The sequence below is a fragment of the Molossus molossus genome, unplaced genomic scaffold, assembly GCF_014108415.1.
Source record: "Molossus molossus isolate mMolMol1 unplaced genomic scaffold, mMolMol1.p scaffold_m16_p_5, whole genome shotgun sequence".
NCBI classification, from domain to species: domain Eukaryota; kingdom Metazoa; phylum Chordata; class Mammalia; order Chiroptera; family Molossidae; genus Molossus; species Molossus molossus.
The window spans coordinates 109,465,716-109,487,450 of NW_023425388.1; the positions used below are offsets into that span (position 1 = coordinate 109,465,716).

General features: G+C 44.6%; 1 protein-coding gene and 1 pseudogene across 1 annotated transcript; one reads left to right on the plus strand and one right to left on the minus strand.

Moving 5' to 3' along the window:
- Window positions 1-4,405: 4,405 nt before the first annotated feature.
- LOC118617035 (extensin-like) lies at window positions 4,406-6,199 on the minus strand. Its single transcript, XM_036242530.1, has one exon. It carries the CDS (start codon window positions 6,197-6,199, stop codon window positions 4,406-4,408), a length of 1,794 nt encoding a protein of 597 aa, XP_036098423.1.
- Window positions 6,200-6,287: 88 nt separating this feature from the next.
- LOC118617036 overlaps window positions 6,288-21,735 on the plus strand; it is a 90,290-nt pseudogene continuing 74,842 nt past the window's right edge.

Sequence of the window (21,735 nt, forward strand, 5' to 3'; positions counted from 1 at the left end):
GGCATCATTCCTTGTACCAGGAGGTTGCTGGTTTGATTCCCGGTCAGGGCACATGCTGGGGTTCCCGGCTTGATCCCCGGTAGGGGGCGTGCAGGAGGCGGCCAATCAATGCTTCTCTCTCACATTAATGTTTCTCTCTCTCCCCCTCCCTCTCCCTTCTTCTCTCTTTAAAGAAACTATTTTTAAAATGAATAACATTTTTAAAAAATGTGTCCACAATCATTTTAAGTGTACACCGATCCTCTGAGTTCAGAGCTGAAGGTATTTGGTTACTTTCCTTCTCGTAGCCTCTCTGCTGGCTGGTCCCTGGAGTGCCTAGTGGCTGGACGCTGATCGACAGTGCTGGCGATGCCGATGTAAACAGCAGGCAAACCTCACCGGCAGCAGGGAATTGGTGATATGTAGATGTAGTTCTTCTACCCAGTTTTTAAATGTAAATACCCTGGGGCTTCTTGTGAAGGACTGACAACCTTGACTTTTACTGTGTGGATTAGAGAGAACATTGCAATTGTGGTCCCCAGTTTTCGATGCCTTCTGAGACAAGAGCGATGACCTAAGACCTTGCTCTAAAGGAAATTGTATCTGGTACAAGTGTGTGAAGCAGTGAGGATCGCAGTGGGCCAGGGGCAGTGGTGAAGGTCATCACGGTCCAGGTGGAAGGGGCTGCATCCTCAAGCCAAGAAGACAGAGAGCTTTCCTGTGGACATTTAAAGAAAGAAACCTTTCGAATCATTTTAAAATAGATCATAAAACACTTGCTATTTTTTAAAATATGATTAATTTTATTCCATAAAATTGAAATATAGAAAGAAAAAAGTAATATTCTTTATTGTCACAATATATACATTATCCAAGCACAACTAGTAAACATTATGATCAGTTTCTTCTCAAGCGATTTGTGGGTGTTGTGTGTTTGTGATTATGTTTTCCAACAGTCCAATAAAATGATCTAAATTGTTTAAATCTTGATTTTTCATCAAATATCTAGTATCTTTCTTACGGTAATGTTTTATATATAATCACCTCTGCCTATTTTTTAAGTGTTAATACTTCCCAAGATTCAGTTTAAAAAAAAAAGAAATTTTTTTTCCTTTATTGATTTTTAGAAAGAGAGGAAGGGAAATGGAGAGAGAGAAACACTGATGGATGAGAGACAACATTGACTGGCTGCCTCCTGCATGCCCCCTACTGGGGATCCGGCCCACAACCTGGGCATGTGCCCTGACTGGGAATTGAACTGGTGACCTCTTGGTGCATGGGTCGATGCTCAAGCACTGAGCCATACTGTCTGGAGCCAAGATTCTATTTTTAACTATTTTTCTACTTGGGAAAGTCTCTCAAATCTTTCATAATTCTATCAGAATAGCTAACACTTGAACACTTTCAAGTTACAAATGTATATCTTATGTTTCAGACTCACATATATGACTATCAACTATTTAGATGCCCATTAATACATTAATTTATTGACAATTAATTAATAAGTTAATACATTAGGATCTTTGTGTGTGTTGGGTAGTATTCTGAGCACTAAGGATTTCACTAGAAAAGTTATATCTGGATACTAGGAAGATGGAGAGAATTCAAGGAGACAAGGGAAAGGCATGAAAAGTTGATATTTTGAAGGTTCTTAAGTGTTAAATGTAGGTATTTGGGCATTTATTCCCAGTATATATTGTGTACCCCAATCAACATAGATTTTGTAGTTAATCAGTTACGTTTATTTTGTTTGGCGTCTGTATCAGTTTTCTCTTGCAGCTTTGACAAATTACTACAGCTGGCTTAAAACAGCTCAGAATTATTACCTGACAGTTCTGCAGATTCTCCACTGGACATGCATCTCACTAAGCTCAGATCAGGGTGTCGATAGGATGGATTTCTTCTTCGCAAGTCCTGAGGAAGAACCCATCTCCCTGCCTTCTCCGCTCTGGAGCTGCCCGCCTCCCCTGGCTCGAGGTGTCAATGAGCCACGTGAGCTCAGCGCCACCCCTCTGGCCGTCTCTTCCACATCGAAACACCTGTGTGGTTATATTGCCCACCCAGATAATCCAGGATCATCCTATTTTAAGGTCAGCTGATTAGCAACATCAATTCGATTTTCTGCCTTAATTTTCCTTTGCCATGCAATTAACATATTTACAAGTTCTGGGGAGAAGAATGTAGACATCTTTGGGGGGCCTCCCTGACCCAGCTTGTGAATTTCACGTAGGAGACTCTGTATCGGCTTTGCCCTTCTTTCTTAATAGCAGAGCTTGATTTTATTCAGTGTGGCAGTTGCTCAGCTAACAGACGCCACCATCCTGGCTTCACTGTAGCACAGAAATGTAATGTGTCACTCTTCTGAAAATGGGTTACAAGGGGAAACTGAATATTTCTTTCAGGGATTTTGCTTTTCTTGTTAGAAATGTCACTATTTTCCCCCATGCCTTAGAGTCTAAAAAATAGATACCTTGTGGCCAAGAATGACGAGTTAATACACCAAGGCTTCTGCATCAAGGAGAAGAAGTAAAAACGTGGAAAGAGCGTGGTCACTGGTGACGTTGTTTTGCTGAGGTACCAAGTCCAGAGCTTGCTTTCTTGTACTTGAGAAAAATATTCATTCCACATGTCAGCTGCTCGAGTCGGGTTTTAGTTACTGGCAGCCACGCGGGGTCTCGCTTTGTGGCCCACGTGAGAGCAGAGCCCTTCTCTATCTCCTTTACCCCTGTTCCTCCTGAGCCCAGGGCAGGGCGGAACGTCTGTCAGAAACCCAGCACATGTTGCTTAAGTTCCTCTTGCGACTCTGATGCTTTCTTTGCATGTGAGACCAAGAGTGTTGGTCCACATCCTGAAGTGAAAGGGACCTCCCGTGCTTAGGGACGCAACAGAAAGCAGAGCGACCGCAGAATGGTAGCAAAAGAGAGAAGGCTGCTGGATGAGCCCCGTGAGACCCAGACAGAAGCTCACTCAGGACCACAGCAGGACACATTGAGAGTTTACTTCCCAACAAACACCATGTGATTTCATCGGTATGTGAAAGCTAATGAGCAAAATAAACAAATACACAAAATAAAAACGGACTTATAGATACAGAGAACAGACTGACGGATGTCAGAGGGGAGGGTTTGGGGGGCTGGTGGGAAAAAGTAAAAGGATTAACCAAAAAAAATAACAAAGAAAAACACACAAGGAAGCCTCATAGACACAGACAAGGGGCTTACCAGAGGGCAAGGGGCATGGAGGGGCCGGCAGAAGAGGGTAGAGGCGGATAGATGGTGATGGAAGGTGACTTGACTTTGGGCATTGAACACACAGTACAGTTCACAGATGACGATGTACTACAGAATTGTCCACTTGAAGCCTATGCAAGTTTATTAGGCAGCGCAACCCCAATAAATCCAATACAAATTTAAAAAAAGAGATATTAAAAGCAGGGCCATGTTTCTCAACTCGAACAGCATTGACCAGAGACGGACAGGCTTTAGGTCAGGTGATCGTATTGGCTTTTGCAGGCTCATTGCGGCGGCTGTGAAGACGGGGTGAGCTTGTCTATGAGGGCAGAAGGGAGCCCGGTGAGGTTGGAAGAGCCTGGAAGTGGAGAGGAACGATGGACTGGGGGAGTCCGCCTTCACACTGGACGTGGGCAGGAGAGAGAAGTGTGCGGCTTAGCTCCGAGGTCCCCGAGCGTGTGTGGGAACGCTGTGCAGTGGTTTCTGGGGCGCTGCTGTCTGGCATTGCTCTGCTGAAGACATATTAATCAGAAATTGTGCTGAATGTTCACCAGGTACCGACTTAGTAACTGTAAAACTAGGACATACGCCTATATTTGAATCCTTCAGAATATTCTAGGATAAGGTCTGATGGGACAAGTGGCTGCAGATCAGGCAGGACTTGGTTTAGAGCCAGGGCTGAGAAAGGCCTTGTGATTCGCCATAAGAGATGGTTAATGTTCTGGTTGCATATACTACTGAGGGCGCTAGGGACGTGAAGGTGAATGGCCTGCCCTCCGCAAGCTCAGCCTCCAGTGCCATCCGTCTGCCCGTGTACGTGGGTGCTCACTCTGAGCTGAGCGGCAGGTCCCCAGCTCCCAGGGTGACCCAGGCAGGTTTCTGCAGGCACACCCGTGTGGCGTGCACTGTGGGGTTTCCCTGTGTGTGCTCTACGGAACATCTTAGGATTCGGTGGACTTGGAGATGAGTTCGACACAAAAATAAGAGTAACAAGAATAACACCAGCAGCACACATGCAATGTGATGATGGAATAAGAGAATATAAAGTAATAGAAAGTATTGCTGGGACGTGGTTGGGCGACACTTCAAAAGCAAGTATTCTTCAGGCAACAGGAAGGCACCTGCCCTCTTGGTGCCTTCTCGCCCGAAAATTCTGTCGACTAGAAAAGTCTCCCATTTGTTTCTGCAGGAACAACTTACTTTCTCAGGCAACATGGCAGGAGGCGTCTCCCGTCACACTGGGCTGAGGAGGTGTGAGACGCAGCGCGTGGAGATGGGGCAGGGTATCGGTAGGTGTGAGATGCAGCGAGTGGAGATGGGGCAGGGTATCGGTAGGTGTGAGACGCAGGGCGTGGAGATGGGGCAGGGTATCGGTAGGTGTGAGACGCAGCGAGTGGAGATGGGGCAGGGTATCGGTAGGTGTGAGAAGCAGCGAGTGGAGATGGGGCAGGGTATCGGTAGGTGTGAGATGCAGCGCATGGAGATGGGGCGGGGTATCGGTAGGTGTGAGACGCAGCGAGTGGAGATGGGGCAGGGTATCGGTAGGTGTGAGATGCAGGGCGTGGAGATGGGACAGGGTATCGGTAGGTGTGAGACGCAGCGAGTGGAGATGGGGCAGGGTATCGGTAGGTGTGAGAAGCAGCGAGTGGAGATGGGGCAGGGTATCGGTAGGTGTGAGACGCAGGGCGTGGAGATGGGGCAGGGTATCGGTAGGTGTGAGATGCAGGGCGTGGAGATGGGGCAGGGTATCGGTAGGTGTGAGATGCAGGGCGTGGAGATGGGGCAGGGTATCGGTAGGTGTGAGATGCAGCGAGTGGAGATGGGGCAGGGTATCGGTAGGTGTGAGACGCAGCGAGTGGAGATGGGGCAGGGTATCGGTAGGTGTGAGACGCAGGGCGTGGAGATGGGACAGGGTATCGGTAGGTGTGAGACGCAGCGAGTGGAGATGGGGCAGGGTATCGGTAGGTGTGAGACGCAGCGAGTGGAGATGGGGCAGGGTATCGGTAGGTGTGAGATGCAGCGCGTGGAGATGGGGCAGGGTATCGGTAGGTGTGAGATGCAGGGCGTGGAGATGGGGCAGGGTATCGGTAGGTGTGAGATGCAGGGCGTGGAGATGGGGCAGGGTATCGGTAGGTGTGAGATGCAGGGCGTGGAGATGGGGCAGGGTATCGGTAGGTGTGAGATGCAGCGAGTGGAGATGGGGCAGGGTATCGGTAGGTGTGAGACGCAGCGAGTGGAGATGGGGCAGGGTATCGGTAGGTGTGAGATGCAGGGCGTGGAGATGGGACAGGGTATCGGTAGGTGTGAGACGCAGCGAGTGGAGATGGGGCAGGGTATCGGTAGGTGTGAGACGCAGCGAGTGGAGATGGGGCAGGGTATCGGTAGGTGTGAGATGCAGGGCGTGGAGATGGGACAGGGTATCGGTAGGTGTGAGACGCAGCGAGTGGAGATGGGGCAGGGTATCGGTAGGTGTGAGAAGCAGCGAGTGGAGATGGGGCAGGGTATCGGTAGGTGTGAGATGCAGCGCGTGGAGTTGGGGCGGGGTATCGGTAGGTGTGAGACGCAGCGAGTGGAGATGGGGCAGGGTATCGGTAGGTGTGAGATGCAGGGCGTGGAGATGGGGCAGGGTATCGGTAGGTGTGAGACGCAGCGAGTGGAGATGGGGCAGGGTATCGGTAGGTGTGAGACGCAGGGCGTGGAGATGGGGCAGGGTATCGGTAGGTGTGAGATGCAGCGAGTGGAGATGGGGCAGGGTATCGGTAGGTGTGAGACGCAGCGAGTGGAGATGGGGCAGGGTATCGGTAGGTGTGAGACGCAGCGAGTGGAGATGGGGCAGGGTATCGGTAGGTGTGAGACGCAGCGAGTGGAGATGGGGCGGGGTATCGGTAGGTGTGAGACGCAGCGCGTGGAGATGGGGCGGGGTATCGGTAGTGTGAGATGCAGCGCGTGGAGATGGGGCGGGGTATCGGTAGGTGTGAGATGCAGCGCATGGAGATGGGGCGGGGTATCGGTAGGTGTGAGACGCAGGGCGTGGAGATGGGGCAGGGTATCGGTAGGTGTGAGACGCAGGGCGTGGAGATGGGGCGGGGTATCGGTAGGTGTGAGACGCAGCGCGTGGAGATGGGGCAGGGTGTTGGTAGGTGTGAGATGCAGCGAGTGGAGATGGGGCGGGGTATCGGTAAGTGTGAGATGCAGCGCGTGGAGATGGGGCAGGGTATCGGTAGGTGTGAGATGCAGCGCGTGGAGATGGGGCGGGGTGTCGGTAGGTGTGAGATGCAGCGCGTGGAGATGGAGCAGGGTATGGGTTTGCCTTCGGGGAAGGAACGGGATGGAGAGGTGATGCCCCAGGTCGAGTGCGTGGGCTGACGTGGGGTCGTCCCACTACCTGCAGCTTCGGTTCCAGCCCTCCTGCCCTTCAGTGAGTCACCCTCTCATAAGGCAGAGGACTGTACGCACGTGTGCACACCGATGGACACAGACGACAGTTTGGGGGAGCGGGGGGGGTGCAAGCGGGGAAGAGGAGGTCAATGGGAAGAAAGGGGGCACATCTGTAATACTTTCAACAATAAAGATTTTAAAAAATCATCCTTTCATAACTTCTAAAACGGTATATCTGCCTGTTAAAATCTTACTCTCTCCACAGAGTTCGTGCACATATCGAATAACATTATGTTTTCATTTTGTTGGCGCGTAAGCACTTCCTGAACTCTGCACATTCTGTTGTTTGGCTACTTTCCTTTCTGCCGAAGGAAGCGTTTGGAAAGTCGAAGGAAATGGCCACTTCAAAAAGCCGCTTCCCACACAACTGGGCTGTGAAACTGTCCGTGGATTCGAAGGGGTTTCAGATTGTAACTTGAGCTGAATTCAAGTAAAAGAGGGAACCGCTTGGAGTGCTTGTAACAGTTGAACTTAAAACTGGTCTTAAAAACTCCTTTGGTTCTGAATCACTGGAGGTGAAAACAAATGTACAGCAATTTACAATATAATTATTAGCAGGTCATTAATGTGTCACACTGATGGAAATAACACCCAGACATGTCGGGCCATTCTCCAGTCCCTGTGATCTGACCCGTCAGAGGCTGGAAACAATGTCAAATCCTGTTGCCATTTTCCGGTACCCCAGATGTCTTATGAATCCCCTGAGACTGTCATAACGAGGAGTCTGCCTGGGCCCCGGAGGCTGTGTCTGGGCCCTGTCCTTCTCAGAGTGCTTCCGTCACAAATGGAGACTGTCTGGAGTTTTCCCATTGAGCACAGATCCCGTCTCCCGTGTGACAAATGTGCGTCGTAGCTCTGATCCGCGATCATTACGCCAGAGCTTCTAACCACTTCAGCCCACTGTTCCAATCAAGCTTTTTGTGATAAGAGGGTTTTAAACCATCTTGACAGATGCTTATAATTACCAAAGGGATACGGAGTACTCAGCACCCTCCAAGGGATGTCAGTATCTGATAGAATCTTCTTTTCATGAGAGTGTATCAGCTGGCAGATTGCCATTCTTATGTACGGGAAATGCATGTTAGATACATAAAACCACCCAAAACGAGCACTTGACTATGTCAACTGTGGTAGTAATCAAGCCCCCTTCTCTCCAGAGTGTTTGACTATCTCATTTAGTACACTTCTAGAGGACGTAATGACATTTTCCACATGAGCAGGGCAACGTCTTGCATTTCTATCCTTTCTTATCCAATTCCAGAGTTTCCGAAGTTTGGTCCCAGGACAGCGAGGCCGTCTGCGCTCCTCGGCCCCGTGGCCGGCCTGTCGACTCCAGTGGCCAGCGAAAGAGGCTGGAAGGGACGGTAGGACAAAGCAAGCACACGTACAACCTGTCACTTAAAGGCTTGAGGAATAAATGCACCCTGGAAACCAATGTCACTTGTATGGCTCAGACTCCTGGGCATTTCCCGTAGCAGTCCTGAAACATGTATGTGTGACTGCAAAGCACGGGGGGGTTCGGCCAGCATGTGCCACTGGCTTCTCGGTCAGTCCGAGCGAGCCAGGGACGCGGTCCGCAGCCCCGCAGCCCCGCTCAGCGCCTGGCCGCGCGCAGTTCAGGTTCAGTGTTGGGTGTGGGTCCGCTTTCCTCCGCCTGCATTTCAGAGCGCGGGGTCCGGGGGTCTCCGAGCCCACCTTCCGGTTCTCCGCCGGCATTCAGACAGCAGACACGAAACCCGAGCTGTGGTGCAGGGCAATGCGATGTCTGTGTTTTGTGGAATCTGACTTACTAATTTGTTGCTTTGTTTTGACTTTCCAAGGCAATATTTTCTGTATCTTCTACTACAGATCTCATTTGTATGTAGAAATCTGTTGTAGGGGGTGGAGTAAAATGTTGATCTAAAAAGTAAAAATAGCCCTGGCTGGTTTGGCTCAGAGGTTAGAGCGTTGGCCCAGGGACCAAAGAGTCTCGGGTTCGATTCCGGTCAAGCGCATGTACCTTGGTTGTGGTTCATTCCCGGCCCTGGTCAGGGTGGTGTGGGAGACAACCAGTTGATGTGTCTCTCTCACGTCGGTGTTTCTCTCTCTCTTTACCCCTCCCTCCCACTCTATCTGAAAATAAATGGAAAAATATCCTCAGGAGAGGATTAAAGAAAAAAAAAGTAGAAATATAATGATTCTGTATATACATACATTATATGCATATATTACATGTGTGCATGTTAAATATGATATGCATATGTATAAACATATGTGTATATCACATGCACACATATTGCAGAAATTGTTACCCAGGTTTAAGTAATAAAAACATGTTTTAAATTGCTTGCTCAACTAAATTTTCAATAAAATAATTACAAATAGTGAACTAGTGAGAGAAAGATGAGTATAAGTCCTTTTTTTTTTTGTAATCATCTTTTCAACCTGGTGCTTTCACACTCAAAAATCAGTGTTAAAATACTAAGGTCCAGTCCACGTGGCTGCAGGGGCAGTTCAGTCCTATGAGGGAAGGGGCCCCTCACGCGGACTCTGGTCTTTGTGTGTCTCCCAGGGAACGCACTTGGTTACTCCAGAGAGCCGCAGCACAGCCATAAACCCCTATGGCTGTTGTGCTCCCCAATATCTGGGAAAAGGCGAATCAAAGCCAAAGGAACTGGTGTTCCTGAGATGCTGATGGTGTTTGTGAAGGACACAGACATGCTGTTGTTCTGAGTCGTGTGTAGGCAGTTATCCGGTGTCAGGGCTGCTGGAGGACGGAGGTCTCTTCATGGAGGGCAGCTTGTATCCTGGGAGAACAATGAACTGGGGAAAGTCAGAAACGTGATGGCAGTGGGCCAGCCCGTCCCTGACTTGTGGTGGTGGATGCACCTGTGGATTATTGGTCAGCGTCTGCTCTCCTCCTTCAGCTCTATGGAATATTCCATGCGCTTCTCTTTCTACACAGACACATTATTTTAAGGTTTTATTTATTTATTTAATCTGTATTGTTGTATTACCGATGTTCCCCCTTTTTTCCCCACTGATCCCCTCCTCCCCACTCCCACACCCGTCCTGCCTTCCCTACACTATGGTCTGTGTCCATTGGTTATGCACAGACACATTTAAAAAATACCAGTGTGCACTTTTAACTCCTTAATTTTCTGGGTGGAACACACTGTGGTCTTTCTTGTTGGCTTGCTCTGGGCACATCAGCAGACCACTTCCTTAAAACCGTAAAGAAACCTGCTATTTGGTATCTAGAGGGCCAGACACTGCGGAGATGAGTATTCAAAACGCGATGTCACTGACAGGTCTTGTCTGTTACTATGTTGTCCTCCCTGCTAAGCACCCTTTTCCCTTTGCTTCTGAGCCCCAAGACTCTGCTAAGCCATTAGTTTCATTTATAGGATTAAACTCCTCCTGTGCTACTCAAACTCCCGGCCATCAGGGCTGCCCTCTAACTGACAGACAAGTGCCCTGTGACCGTGCTGCTGGGAGGGACGTGGACAGAATGACGCTGTGCAATCGTGTGCCTCCGTGTGACTTGGCAGCAGAGGCTGCAGCCACAGACCTGGAAGGTGTGTGAGCATCGCCCTCATTTCTCCGCTCAGCATGGTGCTCGGACAAGCAGCGCTTCCTCGTAGGAGCTGTTCAGGGGATGGGTGCAGACTGCAGGCCCGCCAGTCAGAGTCAGGGCTACTTCGTCCTCCTGTTTAGGGATAAACAGAGTTAAAAATGAGATGCCTAGTGATGAGCACATAGCTATAAAGGTAAATGATTTGGACAGAGAGTGGAAGGTGACACAGTGATGACGAGGAGATTTAGTAACTGGACTAAACACCTCATTTTACCATTTACCATCATTTCCCTTTGTCCTGCTCTTAAGGGAGCTGGAGAACAACTGGTCAACACCACCTGTTTAAGAATCCATTATATTTTTTAGCACCATTAGTAAATGTCCCAAAGCCTTCTCAGTCTTAGAAAAAGAACAGGTCCTTTAATATTTCCAAAGAGGTGTATCAAGCCACCAGCACAGAAATTCAGAATGTTTTCTGAGGATGGTTTGTATCTTATACTCAAACCAGGAACAGAAACTTTATCAACTGAATGGTACGTGGTGTGTGTGTGTGTGGGGGTTACTGTCTGGATAGAAGTAGAAATGACAAAGACAGGGATTCCAGCTCTGCCCTTAGGCTGGTAGAAAACTACGAAAACCCAATCCATTGGGCCTCATCCAAAGAAGAGGAATCCTGGTCGACCCAGGTTTGCACCCAGGCTTTGGGGGATGGTTGTGAAAGACTCTTGCGATCCAGAGCCACAAAGGGTGGATAATTGTCTCCCAGCAGCTGTGTTTGGGGCTCCATATGTTTCTATGCCATTAATACCACTCAGCCATGAACATGACCTGGCGACTCTTATCTGCTGCTGCTTCTATAACCCACGGAACAACCATTTTTTCATTTGTTACTAGTAAAATCCCCAAAGTGTTAATGATCGACCAATAAACTTTTATAGACCATTGACCAGATTATACTATGCTATTATCCTTCAGTCAGATGTTCATCTGGGTCCAATCAGTAACCGGGGTGACATGGAACAGAACAGCCACCAGTACTGGGGCTTCCGAGGGCTCTTCACAGAGTGGGGCTGACAGCTGGGCACAAGCTTTCTTAGCCAGTCTGGTAGGACTGGCATAGCTGGTCAAGAGCAGGGGGAGAGCCACTCTTGTCTGTTGCCTTCGCACCTAAACACATCCATACGCTTACAAACAGCTCTCTGCATCGGTAGCTACCTCACAACTAAACAAATGTCAGATGCTAGGAACTAGGATCCTTGCTAACTCACATGAGTCATAGCTCCTCATTTTTCATGACCTTTGTGAATTCTGAGCATTTGTTTTTCTTCACTTTGTTAAGCTTCTCAGTTTCTAACATGGCAATTGATTTATTTAATTTTCTCTGTCTTATGGGATTAATTTCAAAAATTTGTGTTATCCCAAAAAAATCTTTTATTATTTCCATTTTAAATGCTTTCAGATAGTTTTGCAAAGTTCTCTTTTATGCTGGTTAAATCTCTACAATCTTGGGTTTGCTTATCAATTTTTAAATTTTTTAATGTTATAATGTCTTCATTTGTGTTTTCTTAAGTTAATTTTGTTACTTTTTAACTTATTTAGTTACATTCCTAATTCATTGATTTTTATTTCTTTTATTTATAAATAAGATTTTTAAAAAATTATGAATTTTCAAAAAGAACAAGTGAAACCTTTATCTATTGCCCTGAAGGAATGGGATGTTCATGATGTATTGTCAAATAAAATAAATAAATAAACGCTTTAGGGGTTATATCTTTAAAATTATAAATTCTATTCTACATCATTAAAATGATCATTCTAGATTTAGACCATCTCTGGTCAGTTAGAATTCAAGATCTACGTGTTATGTGATCTTGGCTGTAATACCTTCCGAAACACCCCCGGCCCAGAGACTCTCTCCTGTGTTCATCTCGCACTGACTTTGGTGTGCACATCTTCCTGAGTTCTTATCGCACTTTGTCACCTTTTCACTATTTTTTTGAATTATTGAAGTAAATGCTTATATAAGTAAGATAACAAGGACATACAAGTCAAAGTTAATCAAGCACCACTACCTGCTGGGAATAATCTAATAGTCTAATGTGTACAGACCTTCCTTTGTTATTATCTGAATTTGAGCAACACATTAAAAAATATTGATTAATGTTTGCTTTCCAAAAATGGAATTGTAGGGCGCATTATTTTGTTACCTGCTTGTATCACTTAACAATATAGTACGAACATCTTTCTAGGTCAGTAGATGTAGAAGTAATCGTGCTCTAAACATTTTAAATTCTAATTGTGGTAAACTGTGCATATTATAAAATTTGCCATCATAACCATTTATAAGTATATAGTTTGCAATACTAAGTATACTTGAATTATTGGACAACCAACTTCCAGAACTATTTTCATTAAAAAAAAATAGAAATTCTATACTTATTAACCCCCGATTTCCACCCGTCCCAGCCCGTGGCACCACTATTCTATTCTCTGACCCTATGAATTTAACCACTTCAGGTTCCTTGTATATGTGGAATCATACAGTAGTTGTCTTTTTATTACGGGCTTATTTTACTTAGTGCAATGTCTCCAAAATTCATCCATGTTATAACGTATACCAGAATTTCTTTTTCTTAAATTTTTTTCTTTATTGATTTTAGAGAGAGAAGAAGGGAAAGAGAGAGAGCGAAAGAGAGAGAGAGAGAGCACACACGCGAGAGAAACATCGATGAGAGAGAGCATTGATTGGCTGCCTCCTGCATGCCCCCTGCTAGGGATTCGGTGCACAACCTGGGCATGTGCCCCGACTGGGAATCAAACCAGTGACCTCTTGGTACATGCGTCGATGCTCAACCACTAAGCCTACTGTCTGGGCTAAATTTCTTTTCTTTCTAAGGCTGAATATTATTCCACTGTATGTGTAGACCACATTTTGTTATCCATTCATTTGTCAATGGACAACAGAGTTACTTCCACATTTTGGCTGCTATGAAAAATGTTACAATGAACATGGTTGTACAAAAATCTCGGAGGCTCTGTTTTTAATTCTTTTGGGTATACATCCAGAAGATTTGCTGGATCATATTATACCATTCTACTTTTTATTTTATAAGGAGGCACCGTACAGTTTTCTATAGCGACCACACCTTTTCACATTTCCACGAATAGTGCACCCGGGTTCGAATTTCTTCAGTTACCCACTCTTCGGGGGCAAATTCACAATTATGGTATTGGTTTTGATGATATAGTATTATTATTATTTGCATGTATGCTCCTTCCTTCCAGGACACCGTGAACCTGTACAGGGTGTCGGTGAAGTGGGCGCTCTTTCCTTTGGCCTGAAGGATGGTTGAGGTGTCACTGGGAGGAGTGGGGTGTAGAACCTGCCCCTCCTGGTGGTGCCGCTGACCCTGCACTGACCCTGCACTGACCCTGCTGGCTCCGGGGAGTGGACCACTTTCACATGCCATGGCCATAATTGTTCTGCTTCCTTTGAACCTGATGTCAGACTCTAACAGATTGTCCAGTTTAAAGTCGATAAATCTTAAACTTTGAAAAAAGATCTGATTAAAAGTTTGTTCCTCTCCCTAGAAAAAGGCACACGTGTATTCGGTATTTACGTTCACATTGGGCGGTGTACATGCCCCCTGAATCGGCCATGGAGGCCCCCCGAGGATTCCCAGGGTTCAGAACACCTGCTCTAAAACCGGACCCAGCTCTTTCAAATAACCAGGAACGACTGAAACCACTGAAGTTTATTATTTGTCGTGCTTTTCCTACACTGATCTTTCTTCTCTTTATCTGTGTACTGATCACGACCTTCCCCACGTGCTGCCTTCTCCCCCTTCACGGCCAGTGTCTGCAGGTCAGAATGCTCCTTTAATTTATTTCTACTTGGCTAACATGTGGTGTTCATTCTGTCCATTATCTGTCGATTCTCAATGCATCTTCCAAAGGAGGTAGGGAATCGCACCATCAGTCAGAGTCCGTGAGAAGGCACAGCTGTGTCCGAGCGGTGGTCGCTAAGCTTTGCCACAGAACAGGTCATTCGTGTGTCCAGACAGCCTCGAATACTGCCGAGTATTGTTATTTTATCTCAAAAATGTCTTCTCTTTCCCTGACTCCAGACCCTCACGGTAATTTCTGCTTTTCAGAAATGTCACATTGGAATGGAAGTGAGAACTTCACACCTGAGCCCTGACATTCCGAGAAAAACAGGCCTGCCTTTGCGACCCAGTTCTGAATAAACTGCACTGTCAGTATTGTATTTAATTTATTCTACAGAGCATGTTTTTCTTAAAGAAAAAAGTAGTGTTCACATTGAAATATAAGAAACAGTAGTCATAAACAGTACAGTCCATGAATTACAGCGGATCTTTCACAAGAGAATGCACTTTTAAAGTATCTCTGGTATCTAGGTATATTTAACTGTAAATTAACACGTCAAACTTAAAAAAAAAAGGTGACACTTTCCAAAGTAGCCATATATGACATGTTTAAAAATCCATTTGCGTTCCAATTTTTACTCACTTATTTTATCCCTTAAAATCTACATTTGTTTTTAGTTTATGTTGTGATAAACTTCAAAATGCGTTTGTCAGTGCCTTTTTATTTAAAGTTTCAACTCATTTTAAAGAAGAAGGTAAGTGCAAAACGCTGTGTGTTAAAACTAATTTTCAGATAATTTTTCAAAATGTTGCTTAAAGATCTTTTGAATATTTGGAAAAATCTCAAGAAACTTTTTTTTGTGAGATTTTGCAAACTTTTACATTGAACATAAAGTAATGTTTTGTGATGAATAAATATAATAAAACTTAAAATATTTAGCTGATTCTAAATTTAGGAATTTTAACAAGTTCTGCAATTGGCCAAGTGTATTTTCCCATTTTACTCATGATTTTCATAAATGCTTCTTCCTGATCGTTAATCATTCATCAGACAGAATAGGATAAGCGTATTCTTCAGAACCACACAGTGAATTTCAGTGGCTTAACACCTAAATCGGACTTCTTCCGTTATAAAGAGGCTGTAGGCTACAAAACTCCCAGCACCCCTCAGGTGGTGCCCCTGCAGTCACGTCCCCACTGACCTATGGCTCAACCAGCTCAGCTTTTGATCTCGAAGCTTCCTGCCCACAGAGCTCGGCCGGCCTCTCCTTACAGTGCACTGGGCAGAGCAAGGCAGGTGGCCCCGCCCAGACACAGGGAGGAGAGGAACGCGGGAAGCACCTGGAATGCTCGCTTTGCAATATCGTCTCTGCTGTTCAAGCTAATTCTAAGTTTGAGTCTTAGACGCAGACGGGACTTGGGAGAATACCTCTCTGCTTCATGAATAATAAAGACAATGTTACAAAGGTCAGGCTACTTGTTCAGCTCTGGCTGCCACTTGTCCTGAGTAGTGTCTTCATTACGCTGTCACAGTGCGCTGAGATCACTCAAATTACCTACTTATTATGCCGTTTTACCATATTTTGCCATTCTGGAGAGTTGTTCTTAGACATTTTGAACGTGAATCACAATTAGGTAAGGGCTTAGTGGCAGAATCACAGCATATATCATAAAAAAGTAGCACCTTGAAATATCACTTTTGTCTATAAAAAAATGGATCTTTTGATTAATGAGGTGATCAAAGCATATCAGCCTAGGAATTATAGTCACTAAAAGACTGACGTTGCTCATGGACTTAGAGTCAGATAAGAGCCTGAGTTTGGGTGTTGTCACTTCGGGTGTCAAAGCTCCACCTTTGCTTAGAGAGAGAGCATGTGATGCAGAATCGTGTGTCCTCCAGCCTGTGACTGCTGGTCGAGAGCCTGGAATTTCTGATACCTGAACTGGCATAGTCGCTTACCTTCTCTGAGCCTTAATGCTTTTGTATGGAAAATAAGGGTAACTGTGAAGATCATTGTCAAGATTAATGAGAGGATTCATGTAAATCACTTGGCACGTACGAGAAAACTCATAAATATTAGTAACTATTACAAACTGACTGAGATTTATCTTGATTCAGATTACCTTGACTAAGATTTCTCAACCCAGCATCTCAGATTTCTCATCTAAATTAGTATCTATTCAATCAACAGCCATGTATCTGTCTCTTGGCATTGGATTGCAAAGCACCTGTGCCTACAGCAAAGTTTGTAACTCAGGGAGTTAATAAAATGACCTGCAGAGTTTGTATACAAACTTAATGACGTAATGTATAATTGAGTACTCTAGTTATGTTTTCTGGAATACTTTATTTATTAAATGAATGTTAGTTTCCTTTTTTTAGTTGGTGGAAGGGTCTTATTTCTCTTTTTTATAAACTCTAAATGTAATCACTTTCAATAATTGAATAGAGCGGCCAGTGGAATAAATCATTTATTTTCTTTTTACTTTAATCCAAATAATATGTGCTGATGAGATGTGATTATTAAACAAATCACACTCATTGTGCTCACTTATTTTGCAGTAAATCTGTGTAAAAGAAAATAATTTTTCGATGGCAGAAATGACTCCTTCTTACCAAGCACCCCGCCTGTATGTGTGCTTACACCCCCATACTGGCTGCATCAAGGGCATGTTATGCCCAAGAACAGCTTTTGGCATTTCAGCTGTTGCACATCTGTTCAACAGAGACTGAAAGACAGTCATCTCGGAGACATTTAAGTAAATAACCTCATAAAACTAAAAGGGAACCCCCTTACAATTCCTGATCTTTAGAAGGGATGGGCTGTGCTAATTCAGGCAGAAGGGACCTGATGGGGCAGCTTCAGTTTCCTGCGGCTGGAACCGCGTCGGGGCTCAGCATGGCCAAGGCAGACACCAGGCCTAGAAGTGGGCAGAGCGGACGCCCCCAGAGAGACGAGACCCGAGTGCGGAGGCGCCCGGCCTCCCTGGAGTCGGCCCGGCCCAGGAGAGAAGCGCGTGCTTGTGACCAGGGTCTGTTTGATGGTTGGGGCCTGTGCTGTACCAGCTGTGGAGACCTGAGTGGTGACTTGAAATGTCTGGTTTCCCGGACAGAAGCGCGCCGAGCGGAGCCATCACACTGAGGAAGGAGTTAGGAGGGGGAGCTGCGGGCTGAAACCACGAGAGGATTCAGGACCAACAGGTTGGAATCAGGGAAACCAGAAGCGGTAAAAACTGCTCTAGGAAGAAGTCAGAGGAGACCTTGCACTATGGCTTTGGCTGTCACATATCATTTGAAATTGGTCTTTGGGGTCACACTGGAAGTAGAGATGCAATAAGTTGGTGGGCCTCAATGTGTCAGTGGCAGTAATGTCGCTTTATCTAATTTACACTTAGTGTAAACGTTTCCATCTTTCTGGAATTTGGAGAATTATTTTTAGGTCATTTCTACTATTTTTTCTTTTAGCATTTAGAACAAATCCTATTAATTTCAAATGAAAATAGTTCTGCAACTTGCATTGACACGTGAGGAGAAGTTGCGTTACAGGGAGGAGGTTTCTTTTATTTGGGACAATAATTGGACCGGATTCCCTAAATTCTGTAAGTTTCCTAATCTTTTACTGAATTCCAAGGATACATTAAGCTTAAGTCAGAGTTTTTTCTTTTCCGCTTCTACATTTCTAATATCTCGGCACCTCCCAGGTAAGATAAATGGGTTTTCAGGGGATAAGGTAATGACAATAAGTTCAAAGTTCAAGCGTCTTGAAAGGTCCTGGACATCTGTGTTGCAAACTAATGTTAGTACTTTAATACACACTTACTAGCAAAAACACCTTTAAGTTGAAATATCTGGAGCAATTCCAATTATGCAGTAGGAATTGCTGAATGGCTCTCTCCCAGGAGACTGAGCATTTATAAGAAGTGATGAAGGATGGAAGGGGGAGAAAGAAGCAGTCTCCATCACCGCAGCAAGTACCCTGTAAACATGTAGAATACGTCGACTCTAAGTGCAACCTGTACACATGATACCTATGAAAAGAAATATAGCAACATGCTTTTAACTGACACTTCCCTTTTGCAAATTTGAATCAGCACAATGACAGAAGTTCCGAATGTATTTCAGAAATAGTGGAACTAGTCTGTAGAAGACTCTCTGGTTATACGGCCAGTTTTCTGAACTGTTCCAACTTGGTGTGTACCCAGCTGTACAATGACTTCAGTCTCATTTACAATTAGAAAGCTGCTACTGATTATTTTTGGTAATTGGGGATAACTGACGACAAAAGTATGCAGCAACGAGTCAGTCTGGCTGCAGGCAGCGAACTTTCCTTCCCAATGGCACCTGACCTCTCTTTCTATCTCACTTCTGTGTTTATTTCACTTCTGAAAGCAGGTGATCCCACTGCAGAAGTTAGGGTTTTGTTTTACATCCAATGTCTTCGGGTGATGGGACGCTGCAGAGCTGCCTCTGTCCCCCGCCAGCTCAGACGCTCCCTTCGGCCCCGGCGTGCACCTGCCTCCGAGGCGCACGCGCCCGTGCGACAGCAGGGCTGAGGACAGCGTGCTGGCTGAGTGCCACTGCGCTCAGGCCAGGGGTGTCTTTTACGCTGCTCTTAATGTCTGTATTTTCCTCAGCTTAAAAAAGATAAAGCTGTGGTACATTTACACCATGGAATACTATGCAGCCGTAAGGAAGGAAGATCTCTTACCCTTTGAGACAGCGTGGAGGGACCTGGAGAGTATTATGCTAAGCAAAATAAGCCAGAGAAAGACAAGTGTCACATGATCTCACTTATTTGTGGAATATAATGGACAAAATAAACTGATGATCCGAATAGATCTAGAGATATGGAAGTAGGGAACGGACTGACAAACCTCAGAGGGAGGGGATGGGAGAAGGGGAAGAGACTAACCAAAGAACTCTTAGGCGTGTGTGCACAACCAATGGACACAGACAACAGTGTGGAAGGTGGGTGGGGGGAGGGTGTCAGTGGGGAAAAGGGGGAAAATCTGTAATACTTTCAACAATAAAGATTTTAAAAAAAAAACCTCTAAAAAGGAAAACTCCTCCACTCTGTCTTAGAAAAGCAGACACTCTTCAATAACAAAAGTGAAGAAAAACCTCACTTCCGAAAGAAAAGGCTGAAATAAAAGTGAATAAACTAAGCTCTGAGCACAGTTGGTCTCATGTGGGTATGAGAATAATTTTTTGAAACAAGGGAAAATATTGGCAGGAAGAGAAATGTGAAGCTAACTCCATCGGCAGTGGGACACGATGCACAGGCTCAACCACGAGGTGAGACCGTGTGACGTTGTGGGGGTCTGGTCAGAAAAGACCTCTTGCCTGTATGGTTTCAAGTCTAAACCAAGCAACGGAGTTTAGCCTAGCCGTTTGAGTCAGTAAGAAAATGGTGTGATTATATCCATAAATAAATTGATGGCCCAGCATCAGCATTTCAGGGGAAACTTGAAGCACAGCTATAGAAGTAGCCAAGACAGTTTCAGGAAATTTGTTCAGATCATTGAAAGAGAAGGCAAGGATTTGCAGTTTATATTTAAGTCTGATGGATGAGGTCTGATGGGAAGGTCAGTACACGCGGAAGGAAAGGCGTTCTGCTGGGCACAGAGTAGAAATGCAGACATCGCTTACCGGAGCTTGGTGTGAATGCCACATTGAAAAGTGTGGAATCACCAAAAAGTCTCCATGAAGAGATGCTATTTTTGAACATCATTAAAATGTCCACACTACCCAAATCAATCAATAGATTTAACACAATTCTTATCAAACTACCAATTCAGTCGTCCCTTGTTTATCGCGGTTAATCCGTTCCAGACTCTAGCGGTTGCCCCTGGCGTTGAAGGATTCCTGCGGTGTTCGAGTACATAGCCTACAGTCCATATGTACAGTAATTTTAATTTTAATTGTAATACAGGGGTGCATAATTGACTCAGACAACCGAGCGTGCGTTGTGTCATTTTCACTGTCTCGATCAACTTTTTAATGAATATATTTGTTAAGCTGCAATAGAGTGAAGCCGCGGAAGTCAAAGTGGCAGGGATGACTGTAGCATATTTCACAGAATTAGAACAAATAATCCAAAAGTTTAAGTGGAACCAAAAATGAACACGAATATCCACAGTAATCTTGAGAAAGAAAAACAAAATTGTCGGTACTGCACTACCTAATATCAAACTATACTACAATGCTATAGTAATCAAAACAGCAGGGTACTGGCATAAAACCAGACACATAGACCAATGGAACAGGATAGAGAGCCCAGAAATAAACCCACACATATACAATCAATTAATACATGACAAAAGAGACAAGAACATACAATGGGGTAAAGATAATATATTCAATAAACAGTGTTGGGAAAATTGAATGGGCACAAAAAATAAATAAAACTAGACCATTCTTTTTACACCATATACAAGAATAAACTCAAAATCAATTAAAAATTTAAATGTAAGACTCAAAACCATAGCAATCCTAGAAGAAAAATAGGCAGCAAAATCTCAAAAACTTATCAGCAATATTTTTCCTGCTATATCTCCTCAGGCAAGGGAAACAAAAGGAAAAATAAATAAATGGAACTATGTCAAACTAAAAAGTTTTTACACAGCAAAGGGAACCAACAACAAACAACATGTAAAGACAACCCACTGAATAGAAGCTATTTGCCAATGATACATCTGATGAGTTAAATTCAAAATTTATAAATAATTCATACACACCAAAAAAACAAAACAAAACTAAAACAAAATAAATAATCCAATTTAAAAATGAACAGAAGACCTGAATAGAGACTTTTTCAGAGAGGGCATACAGATGGCAAATAGATATATGAAAAGATCCTCAACATCACTAATCATCAGAGAGATGCAAATTAAAACAGCAGTGAGATGTCACCTCACACCTGTCAGAATGGCCGCCATCAATAAATCAACAAACAACAAGTATTGGCGAGGGTGTGGAGTAAAGGGAACGCTTGTGCACTGTTACTGGGGATATAGATTGATGCAGCCACTATGAAAACAGTATGAAGTAGCCTCAAAAATTAAAAATAGAACTTACTTATGACCTAGCAATTTTATTTCTGGGTATATATCTGAAGAAACTCAAAGCACTAAGTTGAAAGAATATATGTATCCCTGTGATAGATACATATATATATATAGTGATATATATACATATATATAGTGAGATACACACACACACACACACACACACACACACACACACACACACAAAGGAATATTACTTGGTCATAAAAAAGAATGAAATCTTACCATTTACAATAGCATGAATGGACCTAGAGGGTATTATGATAAGTGAAATAAGTCAGTCAGGGAAAGATAAATACCATATGATTTCACTTATATGTGAAATCAAAAGAACAAAATGAACAAACAAAACAGAAACAGACTCATAGATACAGAGATGAGACTGATGCTTACCAGAGGGGAGGGGGTTTGGGAGGCTGGGTGAAAAGGTGAAGGGAATAAGAAGTACAGATTGGTAGTTACAAAATAGTCACAGGGATGTGAAGTACAGCACAGGGAACATAGTCAATAATATCGTAATAACTATGTGTGATGTTGGTGGGTACTGGAAATATTGTTTTTCTTCTTTTCTCTTGGT